This window comes from Notolepis coatsorum (genome assembly GCF_963971535.1).
Source record: "Notolepis coatsorum genome assembly, chromosome: 1".
NCBI classification, from domain to species: Eukaryota; Metazoa; Chordata; class Actinopteri; order Aulopiformes; family Paralepididae; genus Notolepis; species Notolepis coatsorum.
The window spans coordinates 54,240,995-54,259,928 of NC_140165.1; the positions used below are offsets into that span (position 1 = coordinate 54,240,995).

Consider the following 18,934-nt stretch of genomic DNA (forward strand, 5'->3'; position numbering starts at 1 on the left):
GTATTGTTGGATGCTGGGGGGCGATGATAATGGCTCAGGGAGTAGAGCCGTTGTCTGGTCATCAGAAGGTTCCTGGTTAGTTTCCGGCTCCTCCCGGCAGCGCGTCAAAGTGTCCTTGAGCAAGACACTTATCCCCTAACTGCTCTCGATGAGCAGGTCAGCACCTTGCATGGTCACATCCGCCGTCGGTATGTGAGTGAGTTATTCTTTAATTTATTTATGTCTATTCATTCTGTTTAAACCAATGGGGTTTTTCTTCACAGTTGCAGATAAAGATTAGGCTACACTAATATTATAGTATTATACTATTATAGTTAGGGATGCCCCGATCGATCGGCCAGTGATCGGTATCGGCTAGGGATGGGTACCGAATTCGGTACTTTTGAGATACCGAACCGAAACACGTTGGTACTACCGAGTATCGATTCAAGTGAGATACAGAGAAGAGATTTTTTTTTTTTTTTTTTTTTTTACCTTTTTTCTTTTCATGTCAACGTTCACACGCACAATATATGCTTACCTAGGATTTGACTTGATTCAACAACAAAGCAGTCGGAGCAATGGCAAGCCGAAAACGGTCGAAATTGTAGTTATTTGAAGTTTTGATACTAAAGTACAGAAAAAAGGTACCGTTGGGTACCGGTATCGATTCACAGGTACCGGTTCAAATGTGAAAGGTACCCATCCCTAGTATCGGCCGATATTCAGTATAAATATGATATCAGTGAATTCCGATTATTTTTGCCGATCGTGAAAACCGATCGAAAAACATGATCCAATTCTTAGCGGAGATCTCACTCGCTGAGTTCTGTCTCAGACACACGGAGCAGCAAACTGCCGCTCCTCCTCCTCCCCTGCCCCTCCCTTACCCGTGTAAACACAGAGGAGGCTCCGCTCTAGTCTAGTGCATGGGACCGTGAGCTAACGTTAGCTACCTAGCTATCGTTACTGTTTAAACAGAATGACCCAGTCAACTATTCACTTTTAGTTTAATACATGAGGCATTGTCTAACGGTATCTAGCCGGCTAGCAGTAGCTACAGATAGCTCCTGATATCAATGTCTTATAACATTGATTCGATGCGTATTCGAGCCCCGGCTTGCATCGCAGTCACGAACGGGGCTAGCTGAGGGAGTAGGGTATATCTGCAGAGCCGCAGATACCCTGCTGAGGGCATGCTGAATGTGATTTGACCAAAGCAGAGTATACACACAGACAGTGGAGATAGCGAGCATTTTGACTTGTTGCGTGGTGGCGATGTCTCGCAGATAATACAACTACAAGTATAATTATATAATATATATATTTTATAAATAAAAAAAATAAAAAAGTATATATATTTTCTTTATATATAAAATCAAAAACGATCGGTATCGGATCGGTATCGGCCGATATGGCTCAAGACGATCGGTGATCGGTATCGGTGGCAAAAAACGTGATCGGGGCATCCCTAATTATAGTATATGACTCGTCATAAAAACTTTAATAAAACATTTATCATAAATGATGTAGCCTATCTGCATCCGCTTGGCACTCGGCGCTCCATCAAGACGTCACCATCACTTTCGTACCAACCGTGCTCTTATTGGATTATTTATGTTGACGAAACTGACGAGTTATATTCATTAAGGAACTCGAGCACAGATAAAAAAAAAAATAGCGTTCTTCACATCAACAAGGCCCGGCACGTCTCGGGGTGCGTTCCTCAAAAGCCCCGGCAGCAGAGATTAGCGGAGAGACGGCGGGGCGCGCCGCACGGATATAATGACCGCCAACATTTCAGCAGACTGCACCGCACAGCCTGCAGGCTCACGGATCAATAGACGATCACACAGTCCCCCCACCCTCCCCCCCTGCGGCACGCGGCTGTGCGAGGCGGCACCCGGACGGGGCAGAGCACATCACAGCCTGCCGTGCTCATTGAAATGACATGTGTGGCCTATCTTTCCTTCTGTGACCTTTCAACTCCGCACAGCTGGAACTGCAGTGGATCAATGGATAGAAAGCAGGCCACAGGCCAGCTTAGACCTCCCCCCCTCTGCCTTTCCAGACTGGCTTAGGTAACACGGTTGGCTGGGTTTTCCATGGATAGTGGGATTGAAGAGACACACGTCACACATCAAATCATGATGACCATTACGAGCAAAATATGAGATGGAACCCATTCAGTACAGTAGGCCCTTACAACAAGGAGAATCCACTGGTGGATCGCATTTAAAGGAATTAGGGCTGACCCCTATTAGTCGATTAGTCGACTAATCGGTCGATAGGAGCCATAGTCGACTAACCAACCTCTTAGTAGAATAGTAAAAAGAAAAAGAAAAATTATTATAATATATATATATATATATATTTTTTAAATCATTCTTTCCAAAAGAAAAGAGGCCTAGAAGCGTGGCTAACGCTAATGGCACGCATACCAGAGGCTAACTGCCTACGAAAACAGGCACAGAGGCACTGAAAGAGGATTTCACCCATCTAATGAACACACTAGACTAGACAAATATCAAGATGTGTCCATCAGTGGACCAATTGCATGCTTTTGCAGAGGACAAGAAGGCTTCAGTCGACTCCTTCAGACATTAAGCACCCCCCCACAGCCCAGATGGAATGATACAAAAAAAATATTAAATTAAATTAAATATATATATATATATATTTTTTTTTGACCAATAGTAGACTAACAGCTAATTTTGACCAATCATAGCCGACCATCCAAATCCTTAGTTGGGGACAGCCCTAAAAGGAATGCAACATATTGGCCTAGATTATAGTTCACATGTTACTTTAGCCCATAAGACATATTTAATATGCAGTGGAAAACTGTATACAGTTGACCCTTGCACTGAAGAACCATTCAAGTCCGTTTTAAAATGGTTTGCACTGCCCATGTATTTGTACCAGTTTAAAAAAATCAATCCTAATCACTTTGGGTGTGAATGAGTACTCAGCCTCTACTGTGTCTTTTAACTATGAATGAACACAACACTCTTAACTTATCATCTTTTAGATGATGGCGTTTAAAACGTTGTTCCAGTGCTTCCATAGTGTCTGTATACCTGTATCACTGTACATATTGATACTACAACTCTGTACATTATATCTGAGTAGCACTACATTCGGTAGTACTAATTTATTTATTTTGTATACCCAGTTTACTCATCTGTACATTGTATATTGCTGTTGCACTTTACTGTTACATTTGCACTCTGGTTGGATGCCAAATGTATTTTTGTTGTACTGTACTTGTGCTGTATGATCTAATCGAATCGTCCTCTGAAAACAATCAAACAGACTCATGTTAAGTACAGAGCTACCCAATTGTACAAAGGTTATGTTTATGTTATTTCATTATTTTAACACTACATCTCCCATTGACCAGCGAGAGAGATTCTAAGTACATCTCCCAACTAGGCTATATTTGTAGATTCATTTAGACTTAACCCTTTCACTGCCGCACTAGCAAACGGTTAACCCTTTCACTGCGACAATACACAGAAGGTTAACCCTTTCACTGCAACAATACACAGAAGGTTAACCCTTTCACTGCCACACTACAGAAGGTTAACCCTTTACTATCACACTACCGACGGGGAACCCTTTCACTGCCACACTACAGAAGGACTACAGAAGGTTAACCCTTTCACTACCACACTACAGACGGTTAACCCTTTCACTGCCACACTACAGAAGTTTAACCCTTTCACTGCCACACTACAGAAGGTTACCCCTTTCACTGCCACACTACAGCAGGTTAACCCTTTCACTACCACACTACAGTAGGTTAACCCTTTCACTACGACACTATAGTAGGTTAACCCTTTCACTGTCACACTACAGAAGGTTAACCATTTCACTACCACACTACCGTAGGTTAACCCTTTCACTACCACACTACAGACAGTTAACCCTTTCACTACCACACTACAGCAGGTTAACCCTTTCACTATCACACTACAGTAGGTTAACCCTTTCACTACCACACTACAGGCGGTTAACCCTTTCACTGCCACACTACAGAAGGTTAACCCTTTCACTACCACACTACAGTAGGTTAACCCTTTCACTACCACACTACAGACGGTTAACCCTTTCACTACCACACTACAGAAGGTTACGCTTTCACTACCACACTACAGACGGTTAACCCTTTCACTACCACACTACAGAAGGTTAACCCTTTCACTGCCACACTACAGAAGGTCACTACCACACTACAGAAGGTTAACCTTTCACTACCACACTACAAAAGGTTAACCCTTTCACTGCCACACTACAGAAGGTTAACCCTTTCACTACCACACTACATAAGAATAACGCTTTCACTTCCACACTGCAGAAGGTTACCCTTTCACTGCCACACTACAGAAGGTAACTTTCACTACCACACTACAAAGGGTTAACCCTTTCACTGCCACACTACAGAAGGTTAACCCTTTCACTACCACACTACAGAAGGTTAACCCTTTCACTACCACACTACAGCCGGTTAACCTTTCACTACCACACTACAGAAGGTTAACCCTTTCAATGCCACACTACAGAAGGTAACTTTCACTACCACACTACAAAGGGTTAACCCTTTCACTACCACACTACAGAAGGTTAATGCTTTCACTGCCACACTACAGAAGGTTAACCCTTTCACTACCACACTACAGACGGTTAACCTTTCACTACTACACTACAGAAGGTTAACCTTTCACTACCACACTACAGACGGTTAACCCTTTCACTACCACATTACAGACGGTTAACCTTTCACCACCACACTACAGAAGGTTAACCTTTCACTACCACACTACAGAAGGTTACCCTTTCACTACCACACTACAGAAGGTTAACTCTTTCACTACCACACTACAGAAGGTTAACCTTTCACTACCACACTACAGAAGGTTAACCTTTTCACTACCACACTACCAAAGGGTTAACCCTTTCAATGCCACACTACAGAAGGTTAACCTTCCACTGCCACACTACAGAAGGTTAACCCTTTCACTACCACACTACAGACGGTTAACCTTTCACTACCACACTACAGAAGGTTAACCCGTTCAATGCCACACTACAGAAGGTTAACCCTTTCACTACCACACTACAGACAGTTAACCGTCCACTACCACACTACAAACGGTTAACCCTTTCACTGCCACACTACAGAAGGTTAACCCTTTCACTACCACACTACAGTAGGTTAACCCTTTCACTACCACACTACAGTAGGTTAACCCTTTCACTACCACACTACAGACGGTTAACCCTTTCACTACCACACTACAGAAGGTTACGCTTTCACTACCACACTACAGACGGTTAACCCTTTCACTACCACACTACAGAAGGTTAACCCTTTCACTGCCACACTACAGAAGGTCACTACCACACTACAGAAGGTTAACCTTTCACTACCACACTACAAAAGGCTAACCCTTTCACTGCCACACTACAGAAGGTTAACCCTTTCACTACCACACTACATAAGATTAACGCTTTCACTTCCACACTGCAGAAGGTTACCCATTCACTGCCACACTACAGAAGGTTCACATTTCACTGCCACACTACAGAAGGTAACTTTCACTACCACACTACAAAGGGTTAACCCTTTCACTGCCACACTACAGAAGGTTAACCCTTTCACTACCACACTACAGAAGGTTAACCCTTTCACTACCACACTACAGCCGGTTAACCTTTCACTACCACACTACAGAAGGTTAACCCTTTCAATGCCACACTACAGAAGGTAACTTTCACTACCACACTACAAAGGGTTAACCCTTTCACTACCACACTACAGAAGGTTAATGCTTTCACTGCCACACTACAGAAGGTTAACCCTTTCACTACCACACTACAGACGGTTAACCTTTCACTACCACACTACAGAAGGTTAACCTTTCACTACCACACTACAGACGGTTAACCCTTTCACTACCACATTACAGACGGTTAACCTTTCACCACCACACTACAGAAGGTTAACCTTTCACTACCACACTACAGAAGGTTACCCTTTCACTACCACACTACAGAAGGTTAACTCTTTCACTACCACACTACAGAAGGTTAACCTTTCACTACCACACTACAGAAGGTTAACCTTTTCACTACCACACTACCAAAGGGTTAACCCTTTCAATGCCACACTACAGAAGGTTAACCTTCCACTGCCACACTACAGAAGGTTAACCCTTTCACTACCACACTACAGACGGTTAACCTTTCACTACCACACTACAGAAGGTTAACCCGTTCAATGCCACACTACAGAAGGTTAACCCTTTCACTACCACACTACAGACAGTTAACCTTCCACTACCACACTACAAACGGTTAACCCTTTCACTGCCACACTACAGAAGTTTAACCCTTTCACTACCACACTACAGTAGGTTAACCCTTTCACTACCACACTACAGTAGGTTAACCCTTTCACTACCACACTACAGACGGTTAACCCTTTCACTACCACACTACAGAAGGTTACGCTTTCACTACCACACTACAGACGGTTAACCCTTTCACTACCACACTACAGAAGGTTAACCCTTTCACTGCCACACTACAGAAGGTCACTACCACACTACAGAAGGTTAACCTTTCACTACCACACTACAAAAGGCTAACCCTTTCACTGCCACACTACAGAAGGTTAACCCTTTCACTACCACACTACATAAGATTAACGCTTTCACTTCCACACTGCAGAAGGTTACCCTTTCACTGCCACACTACAGAAGGTTCACATGTCACTGCCACACTACAGAAGGTAACTTTCACTACCACACTACAAAGGGTTAACCCTTTCACTGCCACACTACAGAAGGTTAACCCTTTCACTACCACACTACAGAAGGTTAACCCTTTCACTACCACACTACAGCCGGTTAACCTTTCACTACCACACTACAGAAGGTTAACCCTTTCAATGCCACACTACAGAAGGTAACTTTCACTACCACACTACAAAGGGTTAACCCTTTCACTACCACACTACAGAAGGTTAATGCTTTCACTGCCACACTACAGAAGGTTAACCCTTTCACTACCACACTACAGACGGTTAACCTTTCACTACTACACTACAGAAGGTTAACCTTTCACTACCACACTACAGACGGTTAACCCTTTCACTACCACACTACAGATGGTTAACCTTTCATCACCACACTACAGAAGGTTAACCTTTCACTACCACACTACAGAAGGTTACCCTTTCACTACCACACTACAGAAGGTTAACTCTTTCACTACCACACTACAGAAGGTTAACCTTTCACTACCACACTACAGAAGGTTAACCTTTCACTACCACACTACAAATGGTTAACCATTTCACTACCACACTACAGGTTACCCTTTCACTACCACACTACAGAAGGTTAACCCTTTCACTGCCACACTACAAATGATTAACCCTTTCACTACCACACTACAGAAGGTCACTACCACACTACAGAATGTTAACCTTTCACTACCACACTACAGAAGGTTAACTCTTTCACTACCACACTACAGAAGGTTAACCTTTCACTACCACACTACAGAAGGTTAACCTTTCACTACCACACTACAAATGGTTAACCATTTCACTACCACACTACAGGTTACCCTTTCACTACCACACTACAGAAGGTTAACCCTTTCACTGCCACACTACAAATGATTAACCCTTTCACTACCACACTACAGAAGGTCACTATCACACTACAGAATGTTAACCTTTCACTACCACACTACAGAAGGTTAACCCTTTCACTGCCACACTACAGAAGGTTAACCCTTTCACTGCCACACTACAGAAGGTTAACCTTTCATTACCACACTACAGAAGGTTAACCATTTCAATGCCACACTACAGAAGGTTAACCTTTCACTACCACACCACAGAAGGTTAACCTTTCACTAGCACACTACAGAAGGTTAACCCTTTCACTGCAACACTACAGAAAGTTTTAACCTTTCACTACCATACTACAGAAGGTTAACCTTTCACTACCACACTACAGAAGGTTAACCTTTTCACTACCACACTACCAAAGGGTTAACCCTTTCAATGCCACACTACAGAAGGTTAACCTTCCACTGCCACACTACAGAAGGTTAACCCTTTCACTACCACACTACAGACGGTTAACCTTTCACTACCACACTACAGAAGGTTAACCCTTTCAATGCCACACTACAGAAGGTTAACCCTTTCACTACCACACTACAGACAGTTAACCTTCCACTACCACACTACAAACGGTTAACCCTTTCACTACCACACTACAGAAGGTTACCCTTTTACTACCACACTACAGAAGGTTACCCTTTCACTACCACACTACCAAAGGGTTAACCCTTTCACTGTGACAACACAGAAGGTTAACCCTTTCACTGGCACCCGACAAGTGATAGTGAAAGGGTTAACCTTCTGTAGTGTGGTAGTGAAAGGGTTAAAGAGCCATCGTTCTGCAGCTCACTAGAACGGCGCCGCAGGAAATGCCGGCGCTATAGTGTAGCTCCTCCGCTTGTCAGGGAGGAGGAAGAGAGCAGGATATGATGATGACGACCTGTACTGGAGTTCCCCGGTAAAATAGCCCATGAAGACACAGCACCCCCCTGGCTTCACGGGCCCATGAAGACACAGCACCCCTCTGGCTTCACAGGCCCATGAAGACACAGCACCCCTCTGGCTTCACAGGCCCACGAAGACACAGCACCCCCCTGGCTTCACAGGCCCATGAAGACACAGCACCCCTCTGGCTTCACAGGCCCATGAAGACACAACACCCCTCTGGCTTCACAGGCCCACGAAGACACAGCACCCCTCTGGCTTCACAGGCCCATGAAGAGTAGACACAGCACCCCTCTGGCTTCACAGGCCCATGAAGACACAACACCCCCCCTGGCTTCACAGGCCCATGAAGACACAGCACCCCTCTGGCTTCACAGGCCCATGAAGACACAGCACCCCTCTGGCTTCACAGGCCCATGAAGACACAACACCCCCCTGGCTTCACAGGCCCATGAAGACACAGCACCCCTCTGGCTTCACAGGCCCATGAAGACACAGCACCCCTCTGGCTTCACAGGCCCATGAAGACACAACACCCCCCTGGCTTCACAGGCCCACGAAGATGAGGAGCGACTCCCACTTGGGGGGGAAACGTAATAGGAAGAAAAAGGGGAGAAACCCTAGATGGTTCAGTGAGACCCGACTGGGATGGCCAGACGTGCAGTTAGGTGTTGAAGTGGGCAGCACTTAGATTTCTACAACGGCGTAATAATAGTATATTAATCTTAATACAAAATAATAGTGATAATAAGCGGTACAAGGAAAATCATAGAAAGGCACAAACGGGTGAGCAGAGACAACGGGGCCTAACAGCGTCCATAGAGATGGCATCAACGACGTCCAATGAGTTACTACCCTGATCATAGAGCAACACAACGAGTTACCATCCAGGGTGATCATAGAGCAACACAACAAGTTACCATCCAGGGTGATCATAGAGCAACACAACAAGTTACCACCCAGGGTGATCATAGAGCAACACAACGAGTTACCATCCAGGGTGATCATAGAGCAACACAACTAGTTACCATCCAGGGTGATCATAGAGCAACACAACAAGTTACCATCCAGGGTGATCATAGAGCAACACAACGAGTTACCATCCAGGGTGATCATAGAGCAACACAACAAGTTACCATCCAGGGTGATCATAGAGCAACACAACAAGTTACCATCCAGGGTGATCATAGAGCAACACAACAAGTTACCATCCAGGGTGATCATAGAGCAACACAACAAGTTACCATCCAGGGTGATCATAGAGCAACACAACAAGTTACCATCCAGGGTGATCATAGAGCAACAAGTTACCATCCAGGGTGATCATAGAGCAACACAACAAGTTACCATCCAGGGTGATCATAGAGCAACACAACAAGTTACCATCCAGGGTGATCATAGAGCAACAAGTTACCATCCAGGGTGATCATAGAGCAACACAACAAGTTACCATCCAGGGTGATCATAGAGCAACAAGTTACCACCCAGGGTGATCATAGAGCAACACAACGAGTTACCATCCAGGGTGATCATAGAGCAACACAACAAGTTACCATCCAGGGTGATCATAGAGCAACACAACAAGTTACCATCCAGGGTGATCATAGAGCAACACAACAAGTTACCATCCAGGGTGATCATAGAGCAACACAACTAGTTACCATCCAGGGTGATCATAGAGCAACACAACAAGTTACCATCCAGGGTGATCATAGAGCAACACAAGTTACCATCCAGGGTGATCATAGAGCAACACAACAAGTTACCATCCAGGGTGATCATAGAGCAACACAACAAGTTACCATCCATGGTGATCATAGAGCAACACAACAAGTTACCATCCAGGGTGATCATAGAGCAACACAACAAGTTACCATCCAGGGTGATCATAGAGCAACACAACAAGTTACCACCCAGGGTGATCGTGTGGTGTAGACCATAGAGATGCCATAGTTGCGGTTCTGACAGGTCGCCACCCGGCCGGGCTGAGCCTAGGAGACTCAGTGGGACGGGGAGGCAGAGCACGCGGGGCAGGCGTCACGGATCCTCCACCCCCGGCTCCCACTGCTGGCCACGTCTACCTGCTGGAGCCCACTGGACTCGCTCGCTGGCGGGGCGAGGCGTGGTCAATGTGTTGTTTTGATAATTAGGCCTGGGTCTATATGAATCGCTCTTGTCCTTTTCATTCGGGGGGGGGGGGGGGGGCAGCGATTCCCAAACGTTGTACAGTCACGTTTTGTAACCGCCTGAGACGCTGCATTTCACGTAGAGTACCCCCTTCCTCCATCTCCACATCATAGAGTACCCCCTTCCTCCATCTCCACATCATAGAGTACCCCCTTCCTCCATCTCCACATCATAGAGTACCCCCTTCCTCCAGCTCCACATCATAGAGTACCCCCTTCCTCCATCTCCACATCATAGAGTACCCCCTTCCTCCATCTCCACATCATAGAGTACCCCCTTCCTCCAGCTCCACATCATAGAGTACCCCCTTCCTCCAGCACCCAAAGACAATTCACTCAAATGTTCTCTTAAAGCTACAAATATGTAAGATCTTCTTGGATGTTTCGATTTGGCTCCAAAACATGTGGACACTACTGTGAGTGAGGTTCATTGACCATCTTACTAAGGTTATAGTTAGAGTTGAGGTTGGTTTTAACATTCACTTAACGGTTATGGTTAAGGCGGTTATGCTTAAGAAGACGGTTAAGGGGTTAAGGTTCGTCCCCCAGCAGGAAAAGTAGACGTTTACATTTTCACAACGATACGCAGTAAATGTATAACGTGACATACAATATGTACCCTTTTCCCCTGTGGATTAGTACTTTTTATGTACCTATTCTAAGCGAGATGGGGCAGAGTGTTCTGCGTCCTCTCAGGGGGCCACACACTGTATCCCAGGCGGGGAATAGTGGCTCCTAGCGCGCGCGCTCTCTCTCTCTCTCTTGTTGGGTCACTGACTCCCCCCCCCCCCCCCCCCCTCTCTCTCGCCCAGCTGCTATAGAGGAGGCCGTGATGCGCACCGTGAATGTAGAGGCTTCACGTTCCAGTGTGTTGTTGTGCTAGAGCCGCCATATGTCTGCTGTCACATCGGGGCAAACGTCACGTCACTTCAGCCCCGCGTCGCCCCCCCGGCCGGCTGCCGTCAGGAAGGGCAGGGGGCGGGAACACACGGGCGGAGGTCCACACGCACACATAAACATGCACATAAACGCATACACACACACACACAAACACGCACACGCACACATAAACATGCACATAAACGCATACACACACACACACACATAAACACACACACGCGCACATAAACACACACGCATACACACACGCACATAACACACGCATAAACACACGCATGCAAACACACATAAATACACACAAACACACACACACACGCACACACACATAAACACACACACGCACATAAACACACTCACGCATACACACATAAACACACACACATAGCACACACGCATAAACACACACACACATACACACGGATAACTCAAGGTTTCTCTTTCTGTAATCTCTTTTTTGTTCTCTCACACACACACACCTGCCCCCCCCCCCCCCCCCCACACACACACACACACTCACACACAACCTCCTGGCTCCCGTGGGGGGGGGGGGGGTTCAAGGTGGCGCTGCTGATAACATGTATATATATAAAAAAAACTTTTTCCATCCCACACCGGCCCAGGATGTTTTTCCCCAAAAGAGAGGAAATAGATCTGTGAGTTTGGGAGGGAGACAGGGAGGGAGGGAGACAGGGAGGGACAGAGACAGGGAGGGAGGGAGGGAGACAGGGAGGGAGGGAGGGAGACAGGGAGGGAGGGAGGGAGGGAGACAGGGAGGGAGGGAGACAGGGAGGGAGGGAGGGAGGGGATGGTAGGGGTGGCCTGTTCGTGATGTTTTTCCCTGGACCAGCTCTCTTCAGCATGTGGCCCATGTGTCTGACTTATGGCTGTCCCCGACTAAGGATTTGGATAGTAGACTATGATTGGCCAAAATGAGCTGTTAGTCGACTATTATATTTTTCAGTTAGTTAGATAGTAAATTATATTGACATTTGTTTACACTGCTTGTGTTGTTTTGACTACCTGTACCCCCCCCCCTTCCCCCATGCTGCTATGATGCCTGAATTTCCCCAAGGGGATCAATAAAGGAATATCTTATCTTATCTTATTAGTCGACCAAAAAAAAATAAAGTATAATATTCTTTTTATTATTATTATAATTTTTTTATCATTCCATTTGGGCTGTGGGGGGTGCTTAATGTCTGAAGGAGTCGACTGGAGGCTTCTTGTCCTCTGCAAAAGCATGCAATTGGTCCACTGATGGATACATCTTGATATTTGTCTAGTCTAGTGTGTTCATTAGATGGGTGAAATCCTCTTTCAGTGCCTCTGTGCCTGTTTTCGTAGGCAGTTAGCCTCTGGTATGCGTTCCATTAGCGTTAGCCACGCTTCTAGGTAGAGCTGCCGCGGTATTGATGTTTTCCTTACCGCACAAATTTGCGAAATATTTCCTACCGCCGCGATTATTACCGCACACACAAAAAAATGAAATAAAAAAAAAATTTGAATGCATTTACATTTTTTTTTAGTAGTAGTCTACTCTTTATAGCATATAGCCTGCCTCTAGTCTAAATGTCTATCTTTAGAGGATGACTTTGCAGCATGAATATTGTTTGGGATTCGGCAATCACGCATTCGTTATTGAAAGTGAAACACGGATTCGAAGTCTCCCCTCTGGTCGTGCGCCGTTCACTCGGTGTCGCGGGCAGGGGTGGTAGGCTGGTAGCGCCCGGTGGTTACCCCCCCGACTCTTTCTTCTTCTTCTTATTATTATAAAGTTAACTTACTACTTATGATTAACAAAGGCATTCGTTTTGTGGCATTAACGTTATATAGTTACACGTTCAATAACATCAGCGTATTTACCGGACCATAGCAAGGCAAGCATTACTCCATTCATATCTCAGTTCCTTTCTTTGCTCAGAGCGTGCTGAGTCGTGCCCATTCTGTGGTCTGTTAATAAAGTTTTCAATCAGACAAGTGTATAGAACGAAGGGCTTTTATTATAACATTCGTTGCAGTAAAATCATTATGCCTCGTTTAGTACTCCTGAGGAGCGATGGTAATCCACTCCGGCGGGGAGCTAACGTTATTAGCCGTGTTGTGAGCTCTGATCAATGGCTGACATTCAGGACGTAAAAAACTAATACGTGCTTGCCGATTGGTGGTAACACACTGCAGGACGCTCGAACGTGTGACACGTCTCTCTTCTGACCAATCGGTGGTCTGCAGTGTTTCACGTGACTTTTCTGGTACCCAATAGGGTCGCTTGGAACCTCGACAGAGGAGTAGGGTATATCTGCAGAGCCGCAAGCCCAACGAGAGCAGGGTACTTTATTATTATTATAAAAAACAGCGGTGATGCGGTATTCAGCCTAACTCTGCGGTGGGCGTGATGTAACAGCGATACCGCGGTAATGCGGTAATCGCGGCAGCTCTACTTCTAGGCCTCTTTTCTTTTGGAAAGAATGATAATAAAAAAAAAAGTATATATATATATATATTTATTTTTTTTGTATTTGACTAAGAGGTTGGCAGTCGACTACGGCTCCTTTCGACCGATATAGTCGACTAATCGACTAATAGGGGTCAGCCCTACCGTGTTAACTGCTGTCTGCTCTCTCTTCAGTGTGTCTGACTGTACCGTGTTAACTGCTGTCTGCTCTCTCTTCAGTGTGTCTGACTGTACCGTGTTAACTGCTGTCTGCTCTCTCTTCAGTGTGTCTGACTGTACCGTGTTAACTGCTGTTGGTTCTTTTAGCCGTACGCCGTGATCTAACTTTAAACACGTAAATCGCCCGCCCACTCAAGTTGGCACTGAGCTCCTTCAGCTCTACTCATCTCGTGGTAGGGGGGGGGGGGGGGGGGGGGGGGGGGGGGGGGGGGGTTGACTGGTTTGCGTATGATGTACATATATTTTTGTAATGCAGAGTCATTCTCCGCCGTAGCGTCGTTTGATGTCTCCCTTAAACACATTTATGAATTTGCCTCCTTCGTGTTTAATTAGAAGCCGTTGTGCCGCTGTTTGATGTATGGGGTGCTGTCATGTAACAACGTGTGGTCTCTCTGTGTGTGTGTGTGTGTGTGTGTGTGTGTGTGTGTGTGTGTGTGTGTGTGTGTGTGTGTGTGTGTGTGTGTGTGTGTGTGTGTGTGTGTGTGTGTGTGTGTGTGTGTGTGTGTGTGTGTGTGTGTGTGTGTGTGTGTGTGTGTGTGTGTGTGTGTGTGTGTGTGTGTGTGTGTGTGTGTGTGTGTGTGTGTGTGTGTGTTCCTTCCTTCCTTCACAGGCCCGGAAGAGAAGAAAGTCGTCAAGTCGAAGAGAGACAAGATGAAGGAGAGGAGGGAGAGATGGATGAGCAGTGAGTGCAGGGGTTTCCTGTCTGATGACGAAGCACCAGGGGGTCCTGGGTTTATAATATTTACTGTTGGGCATCCGGGGTTTCCTTGCTCAAGGTGAAGCCTCAAAAGCGCCACGCTGGGGGAGCGTCTGGGTAGTGTCGAGGTCTGAGCACTAGGAGCGGCTGGGTAGTGTAGAGGTCCGAGCACTAGGAGCGGCTGGGTAGTGTAGAGGTCTGAGCACTAGGAGCGGCTGGGTAGTGTAGAGGTCTGAGCACTAGGAGTGTCTGGGTAGTGTAGAGGTCTGAGCACTAGGAGTGTCTGGGTAGTGTAGAGGTCTGAGCACTAGGAGCGGCTGGGTAGTGTGGAGGTCTGAGCACTAGGAGCGGCTGGGTAGTGTAGAGGTCCGAGCACTAGGAGTGGCTGGGTAGTGTAGAAGTCTGAGCACGGAGCGGCTGCGTAGTGTAGAGGTCTGAGCACTAGGAGCGGCTGGGTAGTGTAGAAGTCTGAGCACTAGGAGTGTCTGGGTAGTGTAGAGGTCTAAGCACTAGAGTGGCTGGGTAGTGTAGAAGTCTGAGCACTAGGAGCGGCTGGGTAGTGTAGAGGTCTGAGCACTAGGAGCGGCTGGGTAGTGTAGAAGTCTGAGCACTAGGAGCGGCTGGGTAGTGTAGAGGCACTCTCCTACCGCTACAGAGACCCGGGGTGTTCTTGGTCTGGGTCCTAAGAAGCGGCTGGCAACTCTACATGTATCAGAAGAAGCTTGTGGTAGTCTACTCTCTACCCAGACCGACAGTAGGGTAGTCTACTCTCTACCTAGACCGACAATAGAGTAGTCTACTCTCTACCCAGACCGACAATAGAGTAGTCTACACCCTCCCCAGACTGTGAGTAGGGTAGTCTACACCCTCCCAGACCGACAGTAGGGTAGTCTACACCCTCCCCAGACCGACAGTAGAGTAGGCTACACTCTCCCCAGACCGACAGTAGGGTAGGCTACACCCTCCCCAGACCGACAGTAGGGTAGTCTACTCTCTACCCAGACCGACAGTAGGGTAGTCTACTCTCTACCCAGACCGACAATAGAGTAGTCTACTCTCTACCCAGACCGACAATAGAGTAGTCTACACCCTCCCCAGACTGTGAGTAGGGTAGTCTACACCCTCCCAGACCGACAGTAGGGTAGTCTACACCCTCCCCAGACCGACAGTAGGGTAGGCTACACTCTCCCCAGACCGACAGTAGGGTAGGCTACACCCTCCCCAGACCGACAGTAGGGTAGGCTACACTCTCCCCAGACCGACAGTAGGGTAGGCTACACTCTCCCCAGACCGACAGTAGGGTAGGCTACACCCTCCCCAGACCGACAGTAGGGTAGGCTACACTCTCCCCAGACCGACAGTAGGGTAGGCTACACTCTCCCCAGACCGACAGTAGGGTAGGCTACACTCTCCCCAGCTACACTCTCCCCAGACCGACAGTAGGGTAGGCTACACTCTCCCCAGACCCAGACTGTGAGTAGGGTAGTCTACACCCTCCCCAGACTGACGGTAGGGTAGTCTACACCCTCCCCAGACCGACAGTAGGGTAGTCTACACCCTCCCCAGACCGACAGTAGGGTAGTCTACACCCTCCCCAGACTGTGAGTAGGGTAGGCTACACCCTCCCCAGACTGTGAGTAGGGTAGTCTACACCCTCCCCAGACTGACGGTAGGGTAGTCTACACCCTCCCCAGACCGACACTTGGGTAGTCTACACCCTCCCCAGACCGACAGTAGAGTAACGCAACGTCCAGAAGGGAATTGGCATAACGATTTAAATTGGGGAATGGGAGGAAAAAAATAAAAAATGTACCCCTCCTAATCGAGACGAATCGCTCATGGTGCAGTCATTTTTGTCTTGTGACAAACAAACCCGACGATCTTTCGCACACAAAAAAAACACCCTTAGCCCCGTCTGTGCTGAAAAACTGAACCAGAACTTTTAACGTCACTCTAGCCGGAGCCGCGGGACGCCTCTCTGGCCGGAGTCCGGTGGGTCGGGGGGAAGTCTGAGAGGGCGGTCTGTCTTCGTCAGACTCTGTAATTACAGCTCCTCTCTCTCGCCTTCATCTGCTGTAATTGCGATCAGGGCCCCGTAACTCTATCTATCTGCTGGAGCCAATCAATGCCTCGGTAACACTAAACGTATCCTCTATGCATATAATTAGGCGCTAATGGCCGCGTCGACTCTCTCTGTGAAATCCGAGACGGGGGGCGGCCCGATGGTGCGCCGTTTTATATTTTTTTCTTTCCGGGAAATTAACAAGAAGAGAAATTAAAAAAAGAAAGATAATCGTTTTTTTCGATGTCTCCGTAAAGCTCAGTGTTTCTGGGAACGGGGTGGGGGTGGGGGGGGGGGGTGTGATACGGGTTCCAGGCGGATACGACCACACTACCAAACGGTTAACCCGCTGTCGTGTGGTAGTGAAAGGGTTAAACGTTTATGGTTCATGAATAGTTGATCTCAAGTCCATATACTTGAGACGTGCACTTCATACATTTAAGATAGCGTTTTTATGGAGTGCCGATGTGAGATGATGGGCGCCGCATAACGACCTGAGCGCCAGCCAGGGAGTCCGTCGAGAGGCTCGTGGCTTCGGGGCGAACGTAGGACTACCGCTCACTTCAGAGCAGGGGCGACGTGAACTACCAACTAGGCCCCCACTCTCCCTTTTTATTTCAGACAAAGGTATGGACGCTAGCGCATCTTAAAGGTGATGTAAGTGGCACTTTCTTTGTTAAAGTAACTGCGTCTCTCTACACGTTAAAATGATAGCTCCACATTCCAACAGCCATTACTGATATATAGACGTGTCTGTTCAGTAACATGGCCGTCTCCCAGCCCCTCCTGCTCTGCAGTAAATGGAAAATGGATTTTCTGGTATCCCGTTCCCACTTCATCCAACAGGAGAGAGAACTCCACACTGCAAAAGTGGTCTGACTGAATTTTTTTTTTAAATAATAATAAATAAAAACAAATAATTTGACTTGGCAGGATCTCTTGAAATAAGTAAAAAATATCTCTCTCTCCTGATTCGATAAAGTGGGAAGAGATACCAGAAAATGTATGTTCTGTTTACTGCAGAGCGGAGGGACAGGGAGACCCATGTTGCTGACCAGACACTATATCAGTGATGACTGTTGGATTGTAGAGCTATTTAACACTTATCTTAACAAAGAAAAAAATTACTTAAGATAACTTCAAAGGACATTTAGGGAATGTCACCCTTTTTTTAAGATTTCACATATTGTTATTCCTGTGCCCCAGGGCAGTTCACTCAGTGTTTGTGACCACGCACGTCGCACCACTCTCTCCTAAAGCTAGAAAGCAGAGTGAATGCTCCCAATCGATGATGTCACTGTAACTGGGATGTAAGATTTGGGGCTGCTCCATAGACGATGAGCTCTTAATTGACCTCAAAACCTTCTAGCGATGCTAGAATATACACCTCCTTTGGGTGTAAGTGTTCACGCAAACATTGTATGGTTTTAATTCTGGTTGAGACCTAGCATACATATACCTCCTTTGGGTGTAAGTGTTCACACAAACATTGCATGGTTTTAATTCTGGTTCAGACCTTCTAGCGAGGCTAGAATATAAACCTTCACATTAAACATTTTATGGCCTCATAAATTCAAAGCCCCATGCATTGTCTGTGGAGCAGCCACATCCCAGTTACATTATGTCTATTACAGTTCTCTTTGACTTCTAGCTTTAGGAGAGAGTGGTGTGTGTTCACAAAATACCGACTGCGCTGTCCTGGGGACACTAGATTAACACGCTTAATCTAAATTAGAGACTAGATTAGACACTAGATTAACATGCTTAATCTAGATTAGACACTAGATTAACATGCTTCTTGGTGTCAACAATGCAGACGATTAAGTGGATTTGCTTGGATTCCTATCAC

General features: G+C 46.6%; 1 protein-coding gene across 1 annotated transcript in view; it reads left to right on the forward strand.

Moving 5' to 3' along the window:
• Positions 1-18,934, forward strand: part of slx9 (SLX9 ribosome biogenesis factor) — a 125,744-nt gene that overhangs the window by 48,062 nt on the left and 58,748 nt on the right. Inside the window, exon 3 of the mRNA XM_084323990.1 lies at positions 14,937-15,008. Coding sequence (XP_084180116.1) covers positions 14,937-15,008 — 72 coding nt within the window. The remainder of the gene's footprint in view (positions 1-14,936; positions 15,009-18,934) is intronic.